General features: G+C 58.5%; 1 protein-coding gene across 1 annotated transcript; it reads right to left on the bottom strand.

Annotated features, from left to right (window-relative positions):
* On the bottom strand, positions 1–24518 carry RGS5 (regulator of G protein signaling 5). Its single transcript, XM_084866621.1, has 5 exons — positions 24376–24518; positions 12411–12548; positions 9086–9147; positions 4209–4375; positions 1–2542 (listed from the first exon to the last, which is right to left on the bottom strand). The coding sequence occupies exons 1-5, from the start codon at positions 24417–24419 to the stop codon at positions 2381–2383; spliced, it is 573 nt and encodes a 190-aa protein (XP_084722747.1). The 5' UTR covers positions 24420–24518; the 3' UTR covers positions 1–2380.

The following is a 24518-nucleotide window of genomic DNA, read 5'->3' as shown; positions in this document are numbered from 1 at the left end:
GTGTGTGTGTGTGTGTGTGTGTGTGTGTGCAGGGTGTTCGTATGAACCAGTACTGCTTTAGTAGAAAAACATGGAACACAGAATCCAGTCTGAGTCCTGCTTCTGGTCCAATTTAAAGCGACCCCACCCTGGCAGAAAGACTCCGGGCTGGCGTCCCTGGCCTAACCCTGTTCCCCCGAGAGAGGGCACAGATGCCCGCTCCCCTGACCGCTGTCCGCACCCAGGCCTCCACCTGCTCCTTCCCCCGGGGTGTCCTCGGGGAGGGGTGCGGAGGGCACAGCCACCGAGAAACAGGTGGTGCCCTGTCTTTCCTGGGAAGTCACCCCAGTTTTGCTAACTGCCCAGGATTAAAAGAATGCATTTTCTTTGTGTTACCCTGGAGACTCCTAGTAACAGTTTTTCTCTTTTCTAAATTTAAAAATACTTCCAAAAGATTTCAAAGACATTTTCTAGGGCAACTTTGATGTGTTTGCAATTTTTATTGGGGGTGTGATATCTCATTGTATTCACTCAGTGAAGAGCTTTGTGTATGTGTCTACGGCTTGAAATTTTAAGTTGTGTGTAATATATGTACGCATGTCACTGTATGCCTGGGAAAACGAGGGCCTGGCCCCTGGTTGCTGCTTCAGCTGGTTAGAAGGTGGAGGGCTGGCGGTCTAACGGCCCGGTGGACGCGGGGGAGGAGGTGCCATGTCCCCGAGCGGCCACCCTGCTGAGCCGTCACCTTCATGACCCAGGCGTGGCCTGCCCCAGTGGTCCGGGCTGGTGACAACGTGTCCTTGAAGGGGCTTTCTTGACAAATGTGGCCGCTAACCCCACAGGAAGTGCTGGCAGGGGTCCGAGTCCCGCCCGTGCAGCCGGGCAGCGGTCAGAAGGCTCTGGCCGTGAGGCAGCCTTCGGAGTGACAGGGACAGAGAAACTCACAGCACCTCCCGCCGGCGGACTCGGAGATAAATCTGCTTCCCTCTCTGTTCTGAGGGACACCTGCTACACGGGCTGCCAACGTGGGGACCAGGAGCGTGGGAACAACGCGGGGAGGGGAGGAGGGGCCCAGCACTAAGCAAGGGGCCTCCTTGGGGCATTCCAGGACTCTATTAGCCTTTTCAGCACCTTCTTGTTTAACGCACTCACCAGCCTCGCTGGGCCCCCCTCTGACGGGTTTGCTGGGATTCTCCTGGCCACGCCGCCAGGTAAGTAGTGACTTCACCTATCACCCCCACTACAGCAAAGACAGCCACGCGAGGCTCACACAGCAAGATACAAAGTGACGCGTGTCCTCAGCAAGCGCACAGGCATGGGGAGGGGGGGATGGAATGGGGGGGGGGCGCTGCTCGCACTGTGGTGGCAATACACTAAAACGGAAGAATAGGGAGGGAATGGGGCGGCTAAAGGTTATTACTTTGCAAAGCGCAGGGCACTTTAAAGCTCTCCCACTTACAAACCCCACGTCAGACCAGCCCACCTTCCAAAGGTAATGGGTGTTGTCATCTCATCTACCGAACAGACAGCGACCAGGACGTCCCTCTCTCTGGGGGAGGGCAGTTCCGGGTTTGGCACCCAGCCCTCCGGACCGAGGTGAGAAACAGCAGCTGCTTTAGTCTGCATTCCGGGGTTAACATGTCAGATTTGGACACGTGCACGACTGGAAGCAATGCGGAGTGGGATGTTTGGGCCCACAGGCTGGGACAGAGCTGCGGCTATGGCAGAGCCCACTGCCGACCTCTGCCATCGCTCTCAGACAGAATGTGGTGACTTTATGGGGCCTCTGAGCGGCAGAGAAAGAATCGGTATGGCTGTGCGCACCCAGATGATGTACAAACACAACCTGCTCCTGATCATCTCTCTTGGGTATAATCTCCAGCTACCCGAAGATGCTCTAAGGGCGAGATCAACCTTTTAAGTAACTCGCTAAGCAATTGGATAGTGACCTTTTACTAACCAAGGTCAGAAATAATTTGGAGGGTGAAGCCCTGGACCAGGATTCAAACAACAAACCAGACCGTGCCTCTCCCTGCAGCCAGCTGCCCACACCGGTGCTTGCCAGGCCGCGGCGGGTGGCCCCTGACCTTCAGCGCAGGCACCACGCTCAGCGCTGCCCACGCCTGTCGGCATCCCTGGCCTGGGGCAGAGCCGGTCCGGGGTGGCAGCAGACGCTCTCAGGCTTATGATCTGAGGGGAGCTCAGTGCAGGGCGGGCGGGACGAGGAGACGGGAAAGAAGCCTTTCAGACAACGATGGCAGAGCAAGGTGAGCCGCATGAGTCAGCGCCTGGGGTCCCCCGTGGGTGTCGGGGAGGAGCCTGGAGGGAGGAGAGTCGTCTGCTGGGAACGCGGGGGGTCAGGGAAGAGCAACTCACGGACGACTCTCAGGCCGCTGCCCGGCTACTTCATGAGCTCCTGGTAGAACTCGGAGCGCACGAAGCGGGGCAGCGAGTCGTTCTCCATGAGGGCGTGCACCCGTTTCTGGGCCACGTCGAAGCTGCTGGGCGAGGGCTCCAGCAGGTTCCTCAGGGTGATGTCCTTGGTGAGGTGGTCGATGTTCACCTGCGGGAGCACACAGGCCGTCAGGGAGCTGAGGGGGATGGCCCCAAAGAGTGAGGACGTGGGAAAGGCCACTCGGGTGAGGACGCGGCCGTGAGACACGCCCTGGGCGTCCGCCCCACTGCTGTGCGCCTGAAGCCAGGGCCCAGCACCAGCCTGTCCTGTCGGGAGGGGAAGGGTGTGTGTGTCTGTGTGAAGGGGAAGTGGCTTCTCTACGGTCACGGAGCTCAGGAGTGTGTTTGGATCCAGGTGTGCACCCGTCTCGTCTGGAGGCAGGCTGTTTAATGAGCCCTGGGTCCCTAGACGGGGCCACCCTGTGCTTGTGCTGGTAACTCAGCCAGAGGCCTATCCCTGCCGGAACGCCACTCCCAGGGCCTCCGTTTCCCTGACAACACCCCTGTTTGAGTAAGGGACGTGAGAAGGTTTTCCTGGGGCTCCAGGCATGAGCCCTGGCCTGGGTTCCATGAAGAGGAATGGAGAGGTGGGAAGGCAGGCTAGAATTGGGGAATCCTGGGAAGTAGGGATCTCATGTCCGTGATGACATCATGAAGAGAGACTCTTGCTGGCAGGGAGAGTGTGGCCAGCACCCTGGCCTCCTTGTCACAGGGCGGGAGGCTGAGGGGCAGGAGGGGCGTCTGCAGAGAAGCCCGAGCTAATTTCCACCGCAGCATGGAACCCCATAATCTCCAGGACTCTCCCTTCTTCCCCTTGACCCACAGGCCCCTACACACCATGGTCTTTCATCCCTGCAGCTCCGGAGGGGCTCACTGTGTGTAGAGAGGTCTATGCTTGGTCCAGACATTCAAACAAGCACCTCTGGAAAGGATTAGCGATGACTGATTCATAACCAGAGTCTGGAGAACGTACGGAGGGAAGGGGTGTCAGGGGAGAGCCCTCACTTCACCCAGAGAGATGGCTGCCCATGAGGGGCTCCTCGGACCACGTGGGGCTGGCTGCCCTTCCTGGGAGATTAAATCCCCGAATGGACGCAGGGGTGCAGGGTGGTACTAGAGAGCTCTGACCCGCACCACGCACAGCTCTCACCACGGAGAACAGACACAGGACCCAGAGGCTCTCTGCAATCAGCACACACCTGGTCGCCGGTGGTGACTGATGGAAGCTGCTCTTCCCACTGTCTCATCTGGCCACAACCTGACCTCCTGGAGCGGGCACCCCACTGCCACCCCCACCCCCGGCCCGAGCACAAATGCATAAACTGCCGATGGGGTGTGGACAAAGTGGTGGCGAAGGGAGGGGAAAGGAGTTCACACAGGAAGAAAGCAGGGGAGGAGAAGAGAGAGATGACAGAGGTAGGGACACTCGCTAGCTGTTAATAGCTGGGATACTGATGTGTGTTTTCACATCCACTGCTTAATGCCTTCCTTACGGCCCTGCCCGTTGTCCTCCTCACCCTTTTCACGAAGAAGGACAGGAGGATGCTAGGCTCAGGGGGACTCGCTGATTCATTCAGTATCGCAGTCGGTGTCACTGCTGCTGAGTGAGACCACGCTGCTCGGCGCGGCCCAGCATGACAAGTTCCTGGCTGCTTGGCCACACGGCCGCCTCTGCACCCAGGAGGCGCTCAGGAACGGTGGCCACTCCCGGTCAGAGGGCCCTCCGGGAGCCGCAGAGGGAGCCTCCGGACCACACTCACCCCCTCGGGACCCACCTCCTTTGGGGCCTCGGCCCGGATAAACTCCTCATAAATCTTCTTGGCCTTCTCAGCCATCTTGGCCGCGGACGTGGTCTTCTTGAAGTCCTCGCAGGCCATCCAGAACTCCAGGTTCTCCTCGCTGAACTCAGACTTCAGGAAGCTTTTGAAGCTGGCGAGTCCATCTGGCAGGGAAGAAGGTCACCAAGGAAACAGATAAATTTATCTATCGTCTGCCTGTCATCTGTCTCACCCATCACCACCTACCTGTCCGTCACTGTGTCCCGTGATCTCGCCTAGGCTACCCATCTCTGTCACTGAGGAGGAGCCTTACAAAGGTGAACACCTGTACTTCCCCTATGACCCCTGAGACAGAGGTGATTAATATCCTATTTCCCAGGTGAGGCCAGAGCCGCGCAGCAGTGCCCTGAGTAACCGGCTGGCAGGGGACGGAGCTGGGTTGGGGCCAGGCGCCCGTGTTCCGGAGAGGCTGGCCAGCGTCCAGCACCCAGGATGCTGTCACAGAGGTAGGGACGCTGTGACCTGGTGCACGGCCCTCGCCCACTAGGATTCCGTTGGAAACTGCTCTGGGAACTGGGCTCGCAGCGGCAGTGCCAGAATGCTGACCTAACCCTTTCCTCTCTCTCAGATGACGTCTGGGCGGGCCAGGCCTATGCTGAGCCATTGGGTGGGTGAACAGATGTTCTGTCTGAGGGAGCAGTGGGGTCTGGGGAAGCAGGAGAAGATGAAGAAACACAAAGAACATGTGACAATGAAGGGGACAGTGATGGAGGGGCCTCCTGCCTCCGAAGGAGGGGCCTGTGGTCCATCCCTGATCAGGGCGCATGTGGGAGGCCACCAACCCTGTGTCTGAAGGTGGGGGTGTGTGTACCACTGAGCAGCGACTGGCCAGCAGTCACACATCGGGCTTTGAAACAAGGTGTTAAAGGTACATCCACACGCAGACACGGGCTGGGCATGCGGCGCCCGATGCTCTCATTGGCTGGCATGTTGCTTGTGTCCTGCCCTCCAGCTGTCACTGCCTGCAGCGGGGCGGCAGCCCTGGGAGGGGGAGGCGCCAGCACGGAAGAAGGGAACTCGGTCTTCACCATCTCCCTCCTCTCTGAAGCTGCTTGCCGCTCTCTCACAGACAGAGACCTAAAGCAGACATCCTGACAGATCTGCAGAGCCCACATCCGCTTTTATTTAAGGAAGGCCCCGAAGCGGGGGAGGTGTGCATTTGCACCAGCCGCTCCCATGGCACTCAGTGGATGCGGGCCCCGAAGCCGGGAAGGTGCACGAGGCCCCGAAAGAGATGGGTCCTGAGGGGGTGAGTGTGGTCCGGGAGGCTCCCTTGGCGGCTCCCCGGAAGGGCCACGCCTGGGAAACGGTGTGCAGCCCCAGGCCCCCACTCCCAGGCGCAGTGGGAGTGACTGTCCCAGGACCTCCGCTCCGTCTGCCCCTCACTGTCCCCACCAGCTTCTGGAGCTCTTAGCTCTCGCTGGGAGCTTTTCCTACTGAATTCATTTCCTCTGACCTAATTTCATCTATTTCCCGTTCCCTCGAGTTGGTCTCCTCCTTTTCGTAGACGCTAACTGCATTAGTCACCGTGATGGTTAAACCAGGAGAGTGGGGTCCTTTGGTCAATGCATCGTCTGGGTATGTCCCTGGCCTCCGTGCCTGCGAAGTCCCTGCAACCAGTCCACCTCTGACGAGGCAGGATGGCTCCGTGACAGCGAGCTGGGCCAGGTACCGGTGACCCGGATTCCAGCAGGGCAATGGCATGCCACCCCTCCCTGTGCGACCTTAAAAACGGCTCCTACTGAGCACCGGGCGCGGGCAGCTGCTGAGCAATTTCCTCTGGAAGCCTCGCTGGAAAGGCCACTTAGAATCCACCTCACACTGTGCCCCAGGCAATCAGACGGCTCCCTCCTTCCTGCCCGTGTGGCCTTCGTGCTGGCTGCAGCGCAGGGACAGGCTGTCACGTCTGTGCTGAGAGGAGCGAGGCCCGCTATTCTCGCCGTCCCCGTTCTCACTGTTCCTTTTGTTTGTTTGTTTCTGTTAACCCTCACCTGAGGATACTTTTCTCAGTGATTTTAGAGAGTAGAAAGGAGACCGAGAGAGGGGGAGAAAGATGCGAGAGACACATGATTGGCTGCCTCCCTCATGCACCCTGATCAGGGATGGAACCTGCAACTCAGGACCATGCCCTTGACTGAGAATTGAAACCTCAACCCTTCCTTGTGGGACTGACTCTCTAACCACTGAGCTTACCATCCAGGGCTCTTGTTTCTTAAACAAAGGTGTCTGGTACCCCTGTCAGAATGGGAATCTTTGCAGGCACTTTCAAGCTGCCAGGAAAGGCAGGTGGGACAGTCTGCTGAGTCCTCACCCAACCAGCTCTGAGGCCGGAGGACACAGCCTCAGGGAGTCTGAGGCCCATTTCCTGCCTCCACGTCTCCATCGGCGCTCCGAGTTATTCTGCCTCTTTGTAAAGGGAGAGAGGATTCGGGCTCCCACACACTGTTCCTCCCGAGGACGGCACCAGGACTCCCGACGGTGCCTAAGGAAGGAGCTGGAATGCCTGGGCAGGCCCGGCGCTGAAGTGGCAGCACACTGAGCCCCACAATACTGCCTCAAGGAGTTCGATAGACGCACTTCAAGCCCAGACTCAGGAAACGGCTTTGAGCTCTGTTGGTCTGGGCTGTTCTTTGCTCATCTGGCTTCTGAGGATTCACAGGGGGGCCCCTTACAAGGACCCTCTGACCCCCCCCCACCCCCTCCTAGCCCCTTCGTACCTTCCCCTCTAACCTCTGGCTCATTCCTCTTAGATGCTCTGTTAGTCCTGGCAGGTCCTGGTGGGTCTGACTTTAACGGACTCCAGAGCACAAGTCTCTATTCTGCAAGCAACACACGTGTCCTCTTTGTCCCTCCCAGCCCTGCCCAGCAGAGTCCCCTTCCCACATTCCTGCCGATTGGCAGGCTGTTCTCTGGGGAGCCTGCACAGCCTCCGGACACCTCCGCACACCTGCTCAGGGATCACTGCCTTGGAAGCCCGAGACCCCGCTGGTCCCCCGTGAGCCCTGGGCTGGGACGTCCGGGATCACCCCAGAGCCACCCTAATGAGTGGGCAGCTTTTGACATCCGTGTAAGTGCAGCCCTAACACAGAACACACACATGCATATCTATCTACCCCTCGAGAAATAGGAAACATTACTGCGGAATTTCCGGCCTCAAGCTCACTCTGGTTTGCAAACTGAAAGACTTCAGTCCCTCAGCGGATGCTGAGGTGTTAACACGAATTGCCTCACTCACCATCCCCCTCTTTCTCACCCGGCAGCTTCTGTCCCCCAAAGCCTGAAACACGAACTGCCGCTCTCAGCGTCTGCATGGCTGGAAGGGACTGTGCATATAATCTACAACCTTCTCCTCGGTGGTTTTGAAACCATGGGAATCATTGTGCTAATTCTCAGGTTTCTGCAAGGAGCAATACACGCTCAGCCCCAGGGCACTGAGCTCCCAATGCATCCCTCTGCACCTGCCAGCTGGCCACTGGCCCCAGCCCCCGCCAAAGACAAGGAGGAAGTCAACTGGTCAACATCAGTGTTTTCCTCTTAGTTGACCTCGTGGAATTTGGGTTCCAGAAGCAGCAGAATCCATTTGTCACGCCTTATGTCACTAGCACTTACTGGACACTGCACGGGTCAGGGCAGGGTGCTCTGTTCAGCACAGAATGTGAAAAGAATCAACAAGGATTGAGGATGTTCTGGATGGGAGAGCTGGTGTTTTGCCTTGAGATCCTGAGCCGGAAAGCAAAACTTTCCCACCCAAATGAGACAAAATGTCCGGGTCCAGTGAGCACACACTGTTTGTTATGTTCTCTGTGCCCATTAATCATGAAGAGCCTGTGAGAAACGGTTTTTTAATCCTTATTTTCACAAGGCATCAAACTAAATGTCACGTTCCATTCTTGCAGTGAAGATGGAGAAATATGGGATTGGTATCGTAGGCAGAATAATTATTAGAGTGGGCTATTCAACAAATATTTATTTTCCACGTATTGTGCACTTCCTGTTGCAAAATAATGGGGGGTCAAAGGCCAAGTCCTGGCTGCCAATGAGTCTGTAATCTGTAGGAGGAGGGGAAGGACTCTAAAGGAATAAAGTAGAAGCTGTGGAGCAGGGTCGCCAGCATGAAGGGGCACAGGAAAGTAGACAAGTGTCTCTGGAAACGCAGAGGGGGCGGAAGGGCAGGCCCTCGATGAGCTCTGAAGGGGAGGGAGGTGAGCACAGTGGTGCCCGCAGAGGGCTCACGTGGTAAGCCGGCAGGCGGGGCAGTGGTGTGACGGCAGACCAGCCGCAGAGCACCATGGGGCCTCCTGGACATTGGAAATGGCACTCGATACCGTCAGCCTTGGGAATGCTCAGGATGTGGGTCAGGGCAGTGTGCCACATGGACTGGCATGGCCTGCGCAGGAGTTCTCGCTGACACCTTAGTCCTGCCTCGAATGAAGCTCTGAAAGGCATGCTGCCAGCGGAAGTCAGCTGGGCCCTCACACCCAGGACAGAGGGTCACAGAAGCATGGGAGCCCCACAGCCCAGCGGCGCTTACACGGCTCTCAGTCCTCATCAGCCCACCGCGAGGCTCAGCTGGCAAGGGTGGGCTTCCACTCCTGATGACGTACTCAGGGGCACACGGCGAGGACACATGCACACAGGACAGTGGACATGCCATCAGCCGTAAGCTGCTCTCAGGACGCTCACCCTCCGTTCTCACCACACCCCCGTGGCACCTTCCCTTGTGGAGGGCGCTTTGGAAATGTAAGAAATGACCCGGCCATGGACGGCGTCCCTCCTCTCCCTCCGCTGCTCTTGTCAAACTGAGGGGCACTTACAGCTGCTCTGCAGGAGCTTGTCCAGGGAGCCGCGCCACTGCAGGGCCTCTTCTGGTGACGGCCTGGGGCAGGGAGGAGACAGAACGAGGGGACAGCGTTAGTGGTTATACCACACCAGCAGCCACGGCCCATCCTCAGCACAAGAGGCCAGCCACTGTGGATGTCAGTCTGGCCGGCAGTGTGCGGACGGACACACTCCAGACCTGTCCACAAGCTGGGCGCCCTCTGCGTGGGCTCCGTCTGGAGCAGCGGTTCTCCACCTTCCTCATGCCGTGACCCTTTAATACAGCTCCTCATGTCGTGGTGACTCCCAACCATAATATTATTTTCATTGCTACTTCACAACTGTAACTCTGCTACTGTTATGAATCATAATGTAAACATGCATGTTTTCCAATGGTCTTAAGTGACCCTGCTAGCGGTTCTCAACCTGTGGGTCGCAAAAAGTAGTTGTGAAGTAGCAACGAAAGTAATGTTATGGTTGGGGGTCACCACTACATGAAGAGCTGTACTGAAGGGTCGCGGCATGAGGAAGGTGGAGGACCACTGGTCTAGAGTTCCTAAGCAGAAAAACAACCAGAGAAAGGGAGTTAACAGCTAGTGAGCCCGCAGGGAGGAAAGGAGCCTGGAGAGTGTAAGCTGAACGGTAAGAAGGTGACACCCTCTGAGCAGGCCCGGTGGATGCTGTGAGCCACGCCGCCGAGGGCAGCTCCCTGAGACAGCGGGTGGGAGGGGGGCCTCGGAGGAAGAGAAGTGGGTCCCGGGAGCCAGTGAAGGGTGGTGCTAAGGCGGCCAACAGGGGGCAGAGTCAAATGCTGGGGGCGAGGGGAGCAGAGGGGGCATCTTCAAGCCGCCAGTCTCAGTGGGTGACTTTACACGTGACAAGAAGGAGCTAGAGGAGAGGCTAGAACAGTGACTTCCCAGGCCCAGAGGTGCTCAAGAGAAGAGAGAACGGGCCGGTGCAGAGGGCAGAGCAGCAGGGCAGAGCAGGGAGAGGGCAGAGGGGGGAGGGCATTGTTCAGAGTGGATGGGCACCTGCCCCCGAGGGAGGTCTAGGGGGACAGAGCAATTGGCCCTTCTGAACCAGGCAGGGGAGCCAACTGGAGGGTTGGGACAAGGGCAACTTTTTTCTATCTTATTCCATGATTCAATATATTTTTTTTCATAATGAGAATAAAGATATATCCAAAAAATAGGAAATGCTTATTTACAAAAGGATTATTATTTTTTTTTAATAGATGATGGGGCTAAAAATAGCATCAGGTTTATTTTAGCTTCTAAGGTTTTTTTCTTCTCTGGGAGAAGAACATGAGTGAAAACAATACAGAAAAATGTTAAAGTGGGGGCCAAGGTCGCGGGAGGACACAGAGCAGTCCAGTCCCATTAGCTGGGAACACGCCCCCTATGCGATGGGGGTGGGGATGGGGCGGGAGATCAGGGGAACGGTCTCCGGGGACATGACAAATTTCCAAAGCAATTCCCACTCCTGCACAAAGGGTGGGAAGACAGGAAGACAACAGGAGCAGCCTCAGGTTTACCCCACGCTGCTCTGCCTGAGCCCTGTGCACCGAGCGAGTCAGTGTCTGTGGACATTAAAGCAGAACATGGAGGTGGGATGTGGTCCTGGGCTTACTTTAACACTAGAGGCCTGGTGCATAAACACTCATGCACTGGATGGGGGTCCCTCAGCCCGGCCTGCCCCCCTCACAGTCTGGGAGCCTTCAGGGGTGAGAGGTAACCCAGAAATCAGGGGAAGGCTTTGCCCCATCACACCTCTGCTGCTGCCACTGCCGGCAGCGCAAGCCTTGGCTGGCCCTGTTTGCCTGAGCCTCCGGCAGCCCTGGGTAGCTGGGGGACTGGGGGAATGGGCACTGCCATCTTTTCGATGGTGTGAGGGTCAATTAGCATATTCCCTCTTTATTATATAGGATGAATTCCAGAGATCAGTGAGCACCACGTCACTACCTTCTAAACAGACTCTCTGGCCCCAGCCACTGTGGCTCAGTGGATAGAGCATTGGGCTTTGGACCAAAGGGTCCGGGTTCCATTCTGGTCAAGGGCAGGTGCCTCAGTTGCAGGCTCCTCCCTGGCCCAGGATCTGGTTGGGGCATGTGCAGGAGGCAGCCAGTCGATGTGTCTCTCTTGCATCAATGTTTCTCTCTCTTTCCCTCTCTCTAAAAATCCATGGAAAATATCCTTGGGTGAGGATTAGCAACAACAACAAACAAACCAGACTCCTGACCAGTAGCTGCTGTGGAACATGGGGCCCGCGCTGCACACGGGACCAGCCCCCTTCCTGAGAGCAGGAAACAGACCCCCGTCCCCCTCCATTCCCCCTGCAGCTGGGAGCAGGGTAATGAGCGCAGGAGAAGGGAGACGCCACGCAGGTGAGGGAGGAGGAAGGAAGGACCTGTCTGCCTCCCGCCAGGCAGCTGTGCGCAGTCCCAGGTCATGTGAACCTAGAAAAGCCGGGACAAAGATGGAGATGGAAAGAAGGGCAGTAAAAGGAGCCCTTCACTTTACACGCGTGTGCCACGCCTCCAGTGTCCGGGGAGAGAAGCGAGGGCTCTGAGTCCATCTGGCCCACCTCCCCGGGATCCCCTCCTGCACCTCCACCTGGGCACTCAGAGGGAGGCACTGGGTGTTCCCGCAGGATGGGCTGCGGCCGCGTGAGGCCAGTGCTTGAATGCTGCCCGCTGAGCTACTGAGGAGCTGGTGCCGGGAGACGGCACCCTGCCAAGATGCCTGTGTCTGCAGACCTGTGTCCCCGAACCAAGGCGGGTGTGAGTGTGGGAGGTGGGAGGTGGGAGGTGGGAGGTGGGGGCAGAAGGCCCCCAGATGGGGACACTGGGTTTGGGCGGGAGAGACTGTGCGCTGTGTGTTACGTGGAGAGCTGGCCCAGTGTGCACGCCTCCAACAGGGAGCATTCTCTATGCACCCCCCCTCCCGCCGCCCCCGCTGGGCCTGGCACTGTCTTGGAGAAGTTGTCTGCCTGGTGGGAGCCTCTTCCTCAGGGGGATCCCTGGCATCTCCCTGGGGGGCAGCACCAGGTGGGCGCCAGGGCCAGCACCAATGGGTCAGAGGGCCACCTGCCTCTGGTGGCAGAGAGCCGGTGATGAGGCAGCACCTTCTCTATGCAGGGCATGGGGTCCGAGGTGGCCCGCAGTTGTGTGTAACCGTCCTGCCACACAGACGCACCCCGCTCAGGAGGCCCAGCGAGGCACCTCCGCCCCCAAGTGCCAGGCCTGCGGTGAGGCGGGAGCACTCAGCCGCCCTCGGGACGCGGCGGGGACCCCCTCCCCCCCCCCCGACCACCACCACTCACTTCTGGGTCTTGGCCGGCTTCTCCGGCTTCGCTGGCTTCTCGGGCTTCTCCGGCTTCTCGTTGTAGGGGATGACCAGGTCAGCAGCCGGGTCTGGCTTCTGCAGGAGTGTCCCCAACTTGATCTTAATCTCCTTGGCCCTGAGGAGAGACGGAGGTGAGAACAGCATGGACCGGCAAGGACGCCGCTTTCTGTGTCCAAATCACAGTGAACACCCCCCCCCCCCCCACTGCTGTGTGGGAGGGACGCTGCAGACCCTGGCCCAGCGCTCTGGCTGGCGTTCGAGCGTACACCACCCTGCTGTGCCCTCTCACCCTGACCCTGTTTGTGTGTGTGTCCTTCAGGCCGCACACGGCGTGTCCTGTGGCATCGCTCCCGTCTGCAGGTGAAGGAGCGAAGGGGACTCTAAAGGCTCACTCCACGGCCGGCCAGCGAGGATGGAGGAGGCGCGCAGTCGGCCTCGGCGTACAGACTCCCAGCCCTGGAGGTCCTCCTGGCGCTGAGGGTCTGCCCGGCCCTGCCAGTAATTAGAAGCGGAACTTTTGAAAAGATAATCACGTTTCTCGGCCTGAGCTCCGTGCCTTCCTCTGTAAGATGGTCAGCACAGACGTGTTCTCCAGCCATTGCAGCCTCAGACACACATACGACCCACCAGGCAGGGTGCTTGTCGGCCACGGGGACTGCTCACCTGGTTTCCCAGCCCCTCGCCGTGCTCCCCAAGGGCTGTCGCCGTGTCCTCCGCAGAGTGAGGCCCACCGGCGGCCCGCAGCCTCTGGGAGGCCCTCCCCGCATCGGCCCCTGCCCTGCCCACACGCGGGTGAGTCTGTGGGGGGTTCTGGGCTCAGCTCCAGCCATGTACATGCCCGGGCTCCAAACTGCCCCAAGGTGTCCGTTGTTTCACCAGAGTCTGAGCTCAAGAAGACCCCCGGCAAGTCTTGGGCATTGACCCGCGAGGCCGGCATGTGCACTGGCAGAGCCATCTGTGTTTTGGCGTGTGCACCGGCAGAGCCACCTGTGTCCTGGCATGTGCACTGGCAGCGCCATGTGTGTCCTGGCATGTGCACTGGCAGAGCCACCTGTGTCCTGGCGTGTGCACTGGCAGAGCCATGTGTGTCCTGGCGTGTGCACCGGCAGAGCCATGCTGCCTGTCCCTCCGCCGGCGTCAGCGGCCTATGATGGGGTTTGTCATAGCGCAGGGCGGACTGATTAATGTGTCTGTTTTCCAAGCTAATGGGGGAAACCGAGTCTTAAGCGCCTTTTACTTCCTCGGCCAGAGCAGTGCTTGGTAACATAATCAACAGACAAAAATATTTGCCAAAGGGAACTAAAAATACCTCCTGCTGCTGCTCACAGCCCACTCCCATTTGTCTCCCGGTTCAGGCCGTCACAACCAAAGTCTAAAGGGCGGACGGCCGCGCCGTGGCCAAGCTGAGTCATACACACTCCCTCGCCCGCGGGTGAGCACAGTGCACACGGTTGGCAGCTGTGGATGATCAGGAGGGGAAGATACATGTAATTTACAAGGAAATCCCGTGTAATTTACAGACTCCATGACACGGAATCCTCCGTTGCCTCTGCACCGTCTTTCCCTTTCGGTTCTCCCTGCTCTGTGCTGCCGGACCTTCCCGGGGCGAAGCCGAGGGGCCCACCACAGCGGCCAGGCCTCAGGGCCGGAGACAGACCACGGCCGCTTTGACCCCAGCCTCTGTGTGCGGCTTACACTAGCCGGTCCACATTTTCCTCTGCCTGGCCATCAGACTGAAACATAGCCTGTCCTACAGAAGTCCCCGCGCAAGGGAGGTCCCGACCTCAGAGCCCACCCCACACAGCAGCTTCCTCTGTCGCTCCAGCTGCAGCCGGGCTCCCAACCAAACTCAGCCATGTGCACGTCAACACCAGGTTAAAGCGACCGGAAAAGCCCCATCACTGAGGACACCACCACTCCCATGGACCTCTGGAGGGGAGACTCGGCCTTTTGTGCTTATCTAAGACAGGCGACCCTGTGCCACGCCCGGGCTGCATGCAGGCCAGCCTGCCCGGTGCCCACCCCGGGAGAACTCCCCCGCCCCTCCCCAGGCCACCCCAGCACAATGCACTGGTCTTCACTTTAGCCCCGACAGGAGTTCCCCTAGGCTGGGCCTCGGGGGCTGGTCCTTCGGGTTTTCATTTTGCTTTTCCCCTCTGTTCTGTTTCTCCTCTCTCTCTCTCTCTCTCTCTCTCTCTCTCTCTCTCTCTCTCTCTCTCTCTCTCTTAGAACTGATGGCGTTTGTAAGGGGCAGAGGGATATGTGCCTCCTGCCGCGAAGGCAGCTGCTGAGACTGAAGCAGGGCTTGCTCGCTCGCTGCGCAGTCCCCGAGGACAGCCCGGGCTTGTGCCTCCAGGAGCTCAGCGTCCATGAAGCCTGCAGCCCGCACCGGCTCGTGCTTCCCCGGGAGTGTCTGCGGGGCGTGGAGCACCAGGGTCCTCAGGGTCCCCACCGCGTCAGGGGCCTCTCAGAGGAGCAGAGCCGGAGCAGGTGGCTCTCGGACAGCAGAGGGCCATGCCCGGGGTTGGGAAGGATGCAGGAGTGACCCTGTGTTGTCCTCTGCTGCCCAAGGGCGGGATGGGGTCCCGTGAGGACCAGGCTCGGAGTGCTGGTTGGAAACAGAGACCAGGAAGATCTGCCAACGCTGCCTTCACTGTTTGCGTCCGCCCAGGCACCACTCCCCTGCTCCAGGTTTTCCGGGGTCACTTTCGGGACGCCATGTCCCTCAGAACAGTGTCTGTGCGTGGCGGTGACATGACAAGATGGCCCCAAACCTTTCCAAGTGGAAATGAGCCACGTCTAGAGCAATTTCTCCTGCCACTGCTCCAGTGGGTTTTGGGGTGACCCGTACCCCCACTGGTGCTTGGAGCATCGCTGACAGAAGCCAGAGCCCAGCCCCCCAGCACAGACCTGGAGCCCCGGCCTGTCCTCAGGCCTGCCTGGGGCTGGGCACTGAGGAAGGCGGTTCTGGGGAGACCTCTCTCAGGGTCACCTCGGGCCCAGCCAGGTTCAAAGTCGGCGGTAAGGGCGAGCATGTGGTGAGACGGTTGTTAGGAGTTTGTTAGAATACAGAGTGAGTGTTATTATTGTATCACACACACAGGAACATGCAAAGGCTGAGGAACTGACAGACACTGAAGCATGTAAAATATTTTGCTTTTTTTTTTTTTTAAACTAGGATTAAGTGTCACTGTTTTTGCTTTGCTGTTCTAGAGTTTCTGGAATGAATTTAATCCCCCTCTCCCTCCAAGACAACGTGGGGAAGGAGTGCACCAAGGAAGTCAGCCCAACAGACGTTCACACCGAGCACTGTGTTTCCCCTTGAACGTGACCTTGTGAGGGTCTGACAGAGTGAACATTCGAACAGCTCCATCCGGGCAGTTTACAGGTTCGCTGATGGGCAGGTCGGAAGCCGCCTGGCGCTTCCCAATGGGCGCTCGTCCCCTCGTCTCAGCCCGTTCCCTCTGCTCACAGGGAAGCTGGTTTTGAAGTAAAAACACCTGCAAACGCCTGGAAGGGGTTTTCATAGAAGGCCAGAGGATGCTGCTGCTTTCCCAGACGGCTCACCGGGGGTTTCACACTGAACGGGACAGTGATTGCGAGCCTGCGGTGCCCTGGCTGGGAATCAGGTTTCAGGAAGCTCTGGACTGCCTCACTCCTTCCTGCTAATGGCAGACCCAGTGCCCGAGGAAAAGTCCAGATCGCCAAAAGCAGAAACGCGGCTGAGGTGTTAGAATGCTGTTATAGTCACGCAGCACTGCTCAGCACCCAGCTATTCACAAAGGCCTGTGCGGGCGGGTCCCAGGTCTAGACACCCCTCGCCTTGGAGACTGGGAGCTGGCTGTTCCCTGTCGTTGGTGCAAGAGGATGATGGGAGCTCCAGGGTCTCGGACACACACTCTGGGATGACCCTGCAGCGGGACAGCCCCCCACCCCACTGTCCCAGCCCTCCCTCCTCCGCCCTCCCGCCGGGCACTCCCGGAGCATTGCCATCTCTCCCAGGAGAAGGCCCGTCCTGAGAGCACAGTCCATGTGGGTTCTGTGCGCCGATCCAGACGCAGCCCTGAGTCTGGCATGCACAGGTGCCATAAAGTCTGGCTCTGAAAACCGATGAACCAATAAATGAAGGGATCGAACAGCCAGATTACAGAAAAGCTGCTTCCTGGGTGGGGCATGAGACATTGGGGAGGGGCGGGGGGTGCCATCAAGGACGAGGTGTCTAATGGGACAGGCGGGGGCAGTTTCACACAGACAGGTGGGCTCCACCTGGGCGTCTGCCTCAGGGCCCCCCCAGCGGGACGGCTCTGCTGGGAAGAGGCCGAGGGTCCACACAGGCTCTGCCCGAGACCCGGTCCACCAGGACCTAAGCAAATGGCTCCGAGGCGCCAGGTGTCCCCTGACAGCCTCCTGCGCAGGCTCTCCTGACCCCAGCTGCGTGGGGACAGGAAGGAGGAGGACAAGGAGGGGGCTGGGAGCTCAGGACGTAGAACCCATTCCCAGAGGAGGTTCCTTCAGGGCCCTCAGGGACCACCCAGTTCAGTCCCATCCAGCCCGCCCGGGCTGCCGGCCCTCTGGCTGCGGGAGGTTGACTGGACTGAATCAGATGAGGGATGGAATCAGGGAGGAGGGAGCTGCCCAGGCGCTGTCTGCCTTGAAGGAAACCCCACAAAGCTGTCCCCACAGGAGTATAGGACCATTCGAGGCTCCCACAAACCTAATAAATACCCAGGAAAGAGAAATGAGATGAAGAAAATGCAAAAAAAAAAAAATGTGTATGGTATTATTACTACTAATGTACTATGAAGTAACTCTAGGAGTGAGAGCGGTGAGTGCAAACCATTAAATCACAGCCTGGTGGGGTTTGGGCTTTGCTCACAGTGGTGGTTAGTCACCTAACGGACCACGCCGAGCTGTCAGAGGGCCGGGAAGCATGTCCTCAATGGCGGGTGCAGCCAGTTTGTCCCCGCAAGGCAGGTGCTCTGCTATAACCTCCAACTCTTGGTGTCTCCTGCCCTCTCCCTTCAGCCTCAGCAGATTCTCCTTTTGCTCCTTTTTACTAAACAAATAAAACACGTTCATGAACTACTTGTCAAGTGCCACTCACTGTTACGGGTTTGAAACCCCCTGTGAAGCAAAAGACAGGGTCCTCCAGTGGAGTGCATATTGTAGTTGGCAAGACAAACACCAAACAAAGAAGGAGGGAAGGAGGGAAGAAAGGAAGGAGGGAAGGAAGGAGAAAGGGGAAGGGAGGAGAAGGGAGAAGGAGGAGGGAGGAGGGAGGAGGGAGGAAGGAGGAGGGAGGTTAGCACAGGAGTCCACACACTCAGGTTTATATCTTAGGTCTTATGACCAGTTGAGTGACTTCAGTGACTGACTTTAATTCTAAGCTTCCATTTTTTATGCAAAATGGTGACATATGGTTTTCCTCTAACGTGTGTGTGGTATGCGTGTGGTGTGTGTGTGTGTGTGTGTGTGTGTGTGTGTGTGTGTAGTATGTGTGTGTGGTATATGTGTGTGGTGTGTGTGATATGCATGTATGTGGTGTGTGTGGTATATGTATGTGGTATATATGTGTGTGCGGTATTTGTGTGTGTGTGGTATGTGTGTGTAGTATGTGTGGTATATGTGCATGGTGTATGTGTGTGTGCGTGCGGTATATGTGTGTGTGTGTGTGTGTGTGTGTGTGTGTAGGCTAAATGAGACCATGACTGGAGTGTAGAATACCCTTGGCCGACGACAGTCTATGGATGCTCCCTATGCATGATCTCATGTGCATTGGTCCGGCTATCCCCACCCCAGAGTCTGGCACATGGGTGGTGGTGAATACATGCTTGTTGGACACATGGGTCAGTGTGTAGAACAGAAAAGGACACAGTCTGTGTGAGGACACCGTCAGTGACTGAGGCAGAGGACACGCCCGGCGCTGAGAGCCTGCGGGAGCTCCATGTCCTGAGCTCGGTGGGCTGCCAGGAACTGAGGAACCACGCATGATTCCCATGGAAACGTGCTGCTTCCCAGGGTGCTCTGTCCTGTCCCGCACCCATCAGTGGGGTGGGGTGATGGGGTGACGAAGGGAGAGCCGGGAGCCAGCAGATGGGGCAGAGGCCTTAGTCCACATGTGTCAAACACAAGGCCCGCGGGCCAAATCCAGCCCGCCAGGCCTTGCAATGTGGCCCGCACCGCGCTGTCATCACTGCACTCCGCTGTCAGTTTATGACATTGTCAGTTTATGACTGTTCAGTAAACCATTCGGCCCACGATTTAGGCTGGATTTTAGATTTTGGCCCCTTCTCTGATTGAGTTCGACACCCCTACTAGTCCTTCGACAGTCAACACCCTGTCTCAGTCCAGACACCACTGGCAGCGTTTCTGGTTTTGGAAATTCAGTTTGGAAGCTGGACAATGGCTGGTGGGAAACGGTCCTTGTGCTGAGGAGGACAGAACCTTCTGGTTTGTTTTGAATTCCCAAGGCAGAGGGGTCAGGAGGGTTCCCACGGGAGCCCGGCTAAGCCCAAGCGCTCAGTCCCGGAGGGCTCTGCCGCCCGCAGCCCCTGGTGTACCTCCCACTGGGGATCGAACCTGCAACCCAGGCATGTGCCCTGACCGGGAATCAAATGTGACCTCCTGTCCATAGGTCAGTGCTCAACCACTGTCACAAGGGTTTTAAAGAAATACAGGTTCCTGGTTCAGTGCATTGAGATCCAAAGAGCCAGAAAGAAAAGCACACGTTCTGACTGAAGGGCTTTCAGCCCGCATGTCGAAGTCAGCCCCCTGCCTCCCTGCAGGCGGGGTGAGTGCGGATCGGAGGAGAAATGCAGCCTTCCCCCAGGTGCTGGTCCCTGGGCTCCAAACTAGAAACAGCAGAGCAGGCAAGCGGCTGGCTCTGGAGACTCTCTCTGCCAGGTCGGTAATGAGCCGGGGCCTGCCGACCAGCACGCCCCTGCAGTGAGCGGAGGCCGGTTCCCCCTGGGCCCCCCGGGCTCCCCAGGACCTGGCCTGTTTATGGAGCCAGTCATGCTGAGAGGTCTGCTCTACAGATAAAGACAGAGCCTTTGGTTGGGGGATTAAGAGACTCTCAACCCATCTCAGGGTGAGCCCTGGGTTTGTGTGAGCCTGTGTCTGAGGGGGCACCCAGGACGCTCTTCCAGGCTTGGGATGGGGGGGTGCCAGCTCGGCAGGCCCTGGGGCAGAGGGAGTTCAGTACACAGACTCCTGTAGGGAAGCCTGGCAGGGGGGCCGGGGGGAGGGGGTCTGTGCAGTCTGTAAGGGGACAAACCCCCTCAGACACACTCCCACACCCACTCTGTCAAGTAGGACTCGGCCGTCCCGAGCGGGAAGCACGGTCTGGTCTGTGGCTCTTGGGTCTTGAGCGTGTCTGCATTTGCATGACTGCAGCCGAGCTAACTGCAGGAAGAACTCTGGGCAGGGGCTGGTCCATGGGCCTGATGGTAACAAATCCCATAACAGCAAAAGCACGGGTCCCGCTCGAATCCTGGGTCCAACTCTCCGAATGCCAAGACCCCCGAGGGGTTTGGCTGCTGACGGGATGGTTATGACATTAAAGAATCGTTCATGTTTAAGTATGAGCATGGCTCTTAACGACTCCTCAAATTTCACAAAGAGCTGGTATGGTTTTTAAGAACAGGTGCCTGCCAAGGGAATTCTGGGTGAAATGGTAAACATGCTGGACCTCTTACAAATTCACCTGTTATTTAAAAAATTAGGTTATGAGGAAGGAGCATAAAAAAAGTTTCATCATTTCATTTATTTCTTACGGCAGCTCCCCCAGCAAGACGCATCCCCAAACGTGCAGCCGGAAACCAAGCTGAGAGGTGGGTGACCTCAGGCTCTCCCCGCGAGGAAGGAGCAGGGCAGCACCCTCCCCACCCCATGTCCCTCCTCTGCCCATGCTGCTCCGGGTGGCACTGAGGCAGCGATGGGCTGGAGCCACACCCCTCCTCGCTCTGGGCTTCTTCCGCATCCCTAACGCTGCCCTCACAGAAAGAAAACTGGATGCCTGCCGGTCCTGCTGGACGAGGCTCTGGGGTCAGGGTTCTGAGTGGGTGTCTGAAGGTTCAGCCCCCCCGGACCCAGGCCCTGCCCGGACCACAGGCCTACAGAAAGGTGAGGACACAGCGGCCGCGTGATAGGGGCTGTGTGTCTGGAGCCATGTGGCAGGAGCCACGTGATCTGGGCTACGTGACAGGGGCCACAGGATAGGGGCCGTGTGCCAGGGCTGCGTGATAGGGGCTGCGTGTCCCGGGTTGCGTGTCAGGGGCCATGTGTCCGGGCTGGTGAGAAACAGCAGCTCAGCTTGCTGACGTCCGCCAGCAGCTGCAGGCCTGCCACTCTGGGTTGTGCAGTGCCTGCTGCATGCCAGACACGGGCCGGCTTCTGGGTAATTTAATTCTTAGGCAATAAAACTTTCCCCAGAGCGCCTCTCTTGACTCTTGGCCTGGACCTGCGGTGGGGCCGACGGGCTCCCAGGAGGGACCGGCGATGGGGAAGCCAGCGACCCCGGCCTGCTGGGGAGAGAGTGTGGATTGTGCAAAGATGCTGAGCCACGGCCCATGCTGGGCACCCCCCCCCTCCCCCCCCCCCCCCCCCCGGCCCGAACCCCGGCTGCACACTCTGCCTTGCCGGATTCCTCCCTCTTTCGGGCTGGACCTGGCCGACGGCCTGGCCTTTTCAGGGCCGTCCTGAGCCTCAGGTGGGCACCCCCCCCCCCCCCCCCGTAACTTGGGCAGAGTTCTCCCTGAACCGAAAGCTCCCTGAGCCCCATGTGTCCCCCCGCCCCCCGCACCGCTTTCTCAGCACTGGGCGCCTTCACTCCTCACGGCGATCCCCGCACAGAGCGCCAATTTCTCCTTTTCCCCCAAACGGGCCGGCATTTCCTCACAGCGGCTTTGCCCTCAAGCTAGGACAAGTACGAAGGTTTGAAAGGCAAGACAGGAAACCATCCACATTGTTTCATCAATAAGGATCGAGACAAAGGGTTTCTCAGTGACTGTTCCCCGCCCCCCACTTCACCACGCAGCCCATCGCGCCTGCTCATGACGAGCGTCACTGAGACATTCGCAGCCGTCCTCCCGGCGAGGCTCCCGCTGCTGCCGGCTCCGACCCACCGCACCCAGAAAGTGTGACGCAAACCCGGCTCCCCTGGGCCGCTCCTCGGGCCTGTGCTTCAGGGGGCCAGGGTCTGTCCTCCTGAGCGTCCACGAGCCCAAGTTCACGGCCACGGCCTTTAACTCCGCTCCCCTCCCTGCAGGACGTGCTCGCCTGGAAACAAAGCCTCACAGACCTGGGAGCCGTGGTGCCCGCTGCGGCTTCGCAGCCTTAAAAGAAGCTGCCTTAGGAGCGGCCCTGCTTGCCAGCTCCTTTCTGCGCCAGGCTGTCCACGCTGGACCCCCTACGTCTGAGAAGGGACGGAACGTTTAGTGAAACGCGAGAACCAACGCCCCCGGCCTCTTTACCGTGTGCAGCTCCGGGCACTGCCCGCATCACCGCACGGCACAGCCAGAGGCCATGGGCACCAAGGACCGAACACGTCCCACGCGGCAGCCTGTCTGTGCCACTTGCACAGGGCGGGGTGGCCCTCTCAGCACCCCGGGACGCCTCTGTCCGAAGCCGCGTCTGCGTTAACGTGTAAGTGTGAGCGTGGCTTACACCCACCTCGCTGGCTGAGGCTGTGGACTTGGCCCAGGACCTGTCCACATGCGTAGGCACAGCAGACATAAGCACCCGGCCCTGTATGCTATGGGGACATTTTGGGGGACACTCTCACCTTTTCCCCAAGAGCCATGCTCACTTTAAAAATTAGACTTATTCAGAGAAATTCAGAGACTCTGGAAAAAAATGAATTTTTAAAGGACGGCTAAACCCAAAGGTGAAGGTCACCGGGAGTGAGGCTTCGGTCCCCCCTCCGTCCTCCCTGCACAGCCCCGACGCGCCACCGGGAGCAGCTGGCGGGCAGTGGCTGCTCACATGCCTGGACTCTAAATATTTACAAATATGTGAGCTCAACTTTGACTTTAAATAGGCAGCAGCCTCAAAACTCGAAAGGCTCATTTCCATAAACACTCAGGGCTGACGCGGTCGGCGCTTCTCCATGGGCCGGGTGGAAAGTCCCGCCGGCCACAGCTCTCCGCGCACGGAGCCGCCCTGTCCATCGGCATCGGGCTTCCCGCCGCCACAGCCACGACGGCAGCTCCTGGTGGTTCTTGGCCATTTTTCCTTTACCGACTCTTCTCTGCTCCAAAACTTTGAGAGAGAACTTTAGGAAAACTTCCCTTTAATCACATCTCTCGCCAGTCAGTCACTGGGTGTTTCTCACTTTATTTAAATGAAGTTAGAATTGCCTGACTGGCGAGGCTCAGTGGTTGTCAGCCTATGAACCAGGAGGTCACCGCCGATTCCCCATTGGGACACACGCCTGGGTCTCGGGGTTGATCCCCAGTCCGTGATTCTCTCTCATCTTTAATGTTTCTGTCTCTCCCTCTCCCTTCCTCTCTGAAACCAATACACATATTTAAGAAAGTAAGCGAAGTGAGCATTGGAAAGGACATTAGTGAACAAGTAACCGAACTTCCCTTGTCCCATCAGGAACCGGAAACCTGGGAGAGAACTAACCAGCCCGTGGGAGCCCATTCAGATAGAGCCGAGCCCAGCTCGTCCACTGCCCACCAGCGCACCCTGCCCGGCGGTGAGTGACGTGAGCTCCCTGGGTTTGGCAAGCGGGTTCTGTCTCCAGGCGATGGAGAACTCGCCAGGGACTGCTCAGTGGAGCTGGCCATCGGAAACAGGCTGGTTCATCTCATGTGGATTTTAAAAATCTGGAAGCACGGAGCCTCATCGAGTTCCCTTAGTGCTTGGGGAGAAGGAATGGCGGTGGGAGCAGTGGGTGTGGAGGGGAGGGGAGAGTGGAGGGGAGAGGCAGGTTTGGTTGGGAAGCATGAATTCAGGTGTCGCTTTCCCGTTAGGACACACGGTGGCGATTCTCTCCAGGAGGACCGTGTGCTAGCGGCTCACCGCTCCGTGTTCCCAGCCCCTCAGGCACATTGCTACATGAGGTGGCTGCTGTCAGGGGATCTTTTTAAAGACACTCTGTGCTTCCGATAACAGGGAGCCGAGCAGGTTTCAGGTTCGCCCCAGTGTCGTGGGGGACAAGCCCCTTTGCTACCACCATCTTCTCTCTACTCAGCAGTGGGAGGTTATTTTTAGGGTAAAAGGCACCAGAAAGAAGACCTGAGCTGAGAGACAAGAAGTCCCGCTGCTCCAGACGGCAGGCCCTTCCTAGCCAGCACCCAGAGCGGCTCAGGCCTCCCGGGACCTCCTGGTCCCCGCTCCTGGAGAAAGTCCTCCTCGAGATTGTGGGCTATGTTTTCCAACAAGTCACACAGGTTTTCCAGCTGCTGAGCCCAGACTGTAGGGTCCCCCAGAATACTCTCCAGCTTCAGGGGGACCGGGGCTCACAGGTGTCTCCATCTACCTAAGAGGAACGGCAGCCAATGAACGACCTCGGTGGCCCAGCGCTTTCTGCCCACAATCCCTCTGCTTCCTTCCATGGAGCAGTGAAGCCGGTGTGCCAGCCCCTGCCCCCGGCCCCTCACCAGGCGAACGCAGACAGGACTGTCCGGGCGCAGTCAACCACCCTCACACCCAGACACAGGCTGCAGCCTGGCTCCCTTTCACCAGGAGGGGAATGAGGCGCAGAGAGACCAAGGGAGCTGCAGGCTCACTCGGAGGGGAGGGGAGCCAGGCTCGGAGCCGGCAGTGCAGTGGGAGTCGAACTCACAGCCTCGCAGGCACAGGAGGGGCTTCAGGGCAGATGCCACAGGGCACAGGCTCCCCCAGGCGTCCTGTCCTGGCTCCTGTCTCACCTGCTCCGACCTCCGGCCCCTGGGTGCCTTCCCTGTCCCCCGCTAACGCGCCGCGGCGCTCACCTTTCCAGGCAGGAGTGGGGCAGGGCGGCCAGTCCTTTGCACATGTTTGCGGCTGGCGCTTCCGCTGTGACACAGGCTTAGCAGAGGCTTCTGCGAACCAACTTCCCAACTTCGGGAGTCTCTGTCTCCACCGGCTCCCCCTG

Source organism: Pipistrellus hanaki (assembly GCF_964339955.1).
Source record: "Pipistrellus hanaki genome assembly, chromosome: 18".
In the NCBI taxonomy this organism is placed as follows: Eukaryota; Metazoa; Chordata; class Mammalia; order Chiroptera; family Vespertilionidae; genus Pipistrellus; species Pipistrellus hanaki.
The sequence above is the reverse complement of the archived record's forward strand: the minus strand, read 5'-3'. Positions and strand labels throughout refer to the sequence as shown.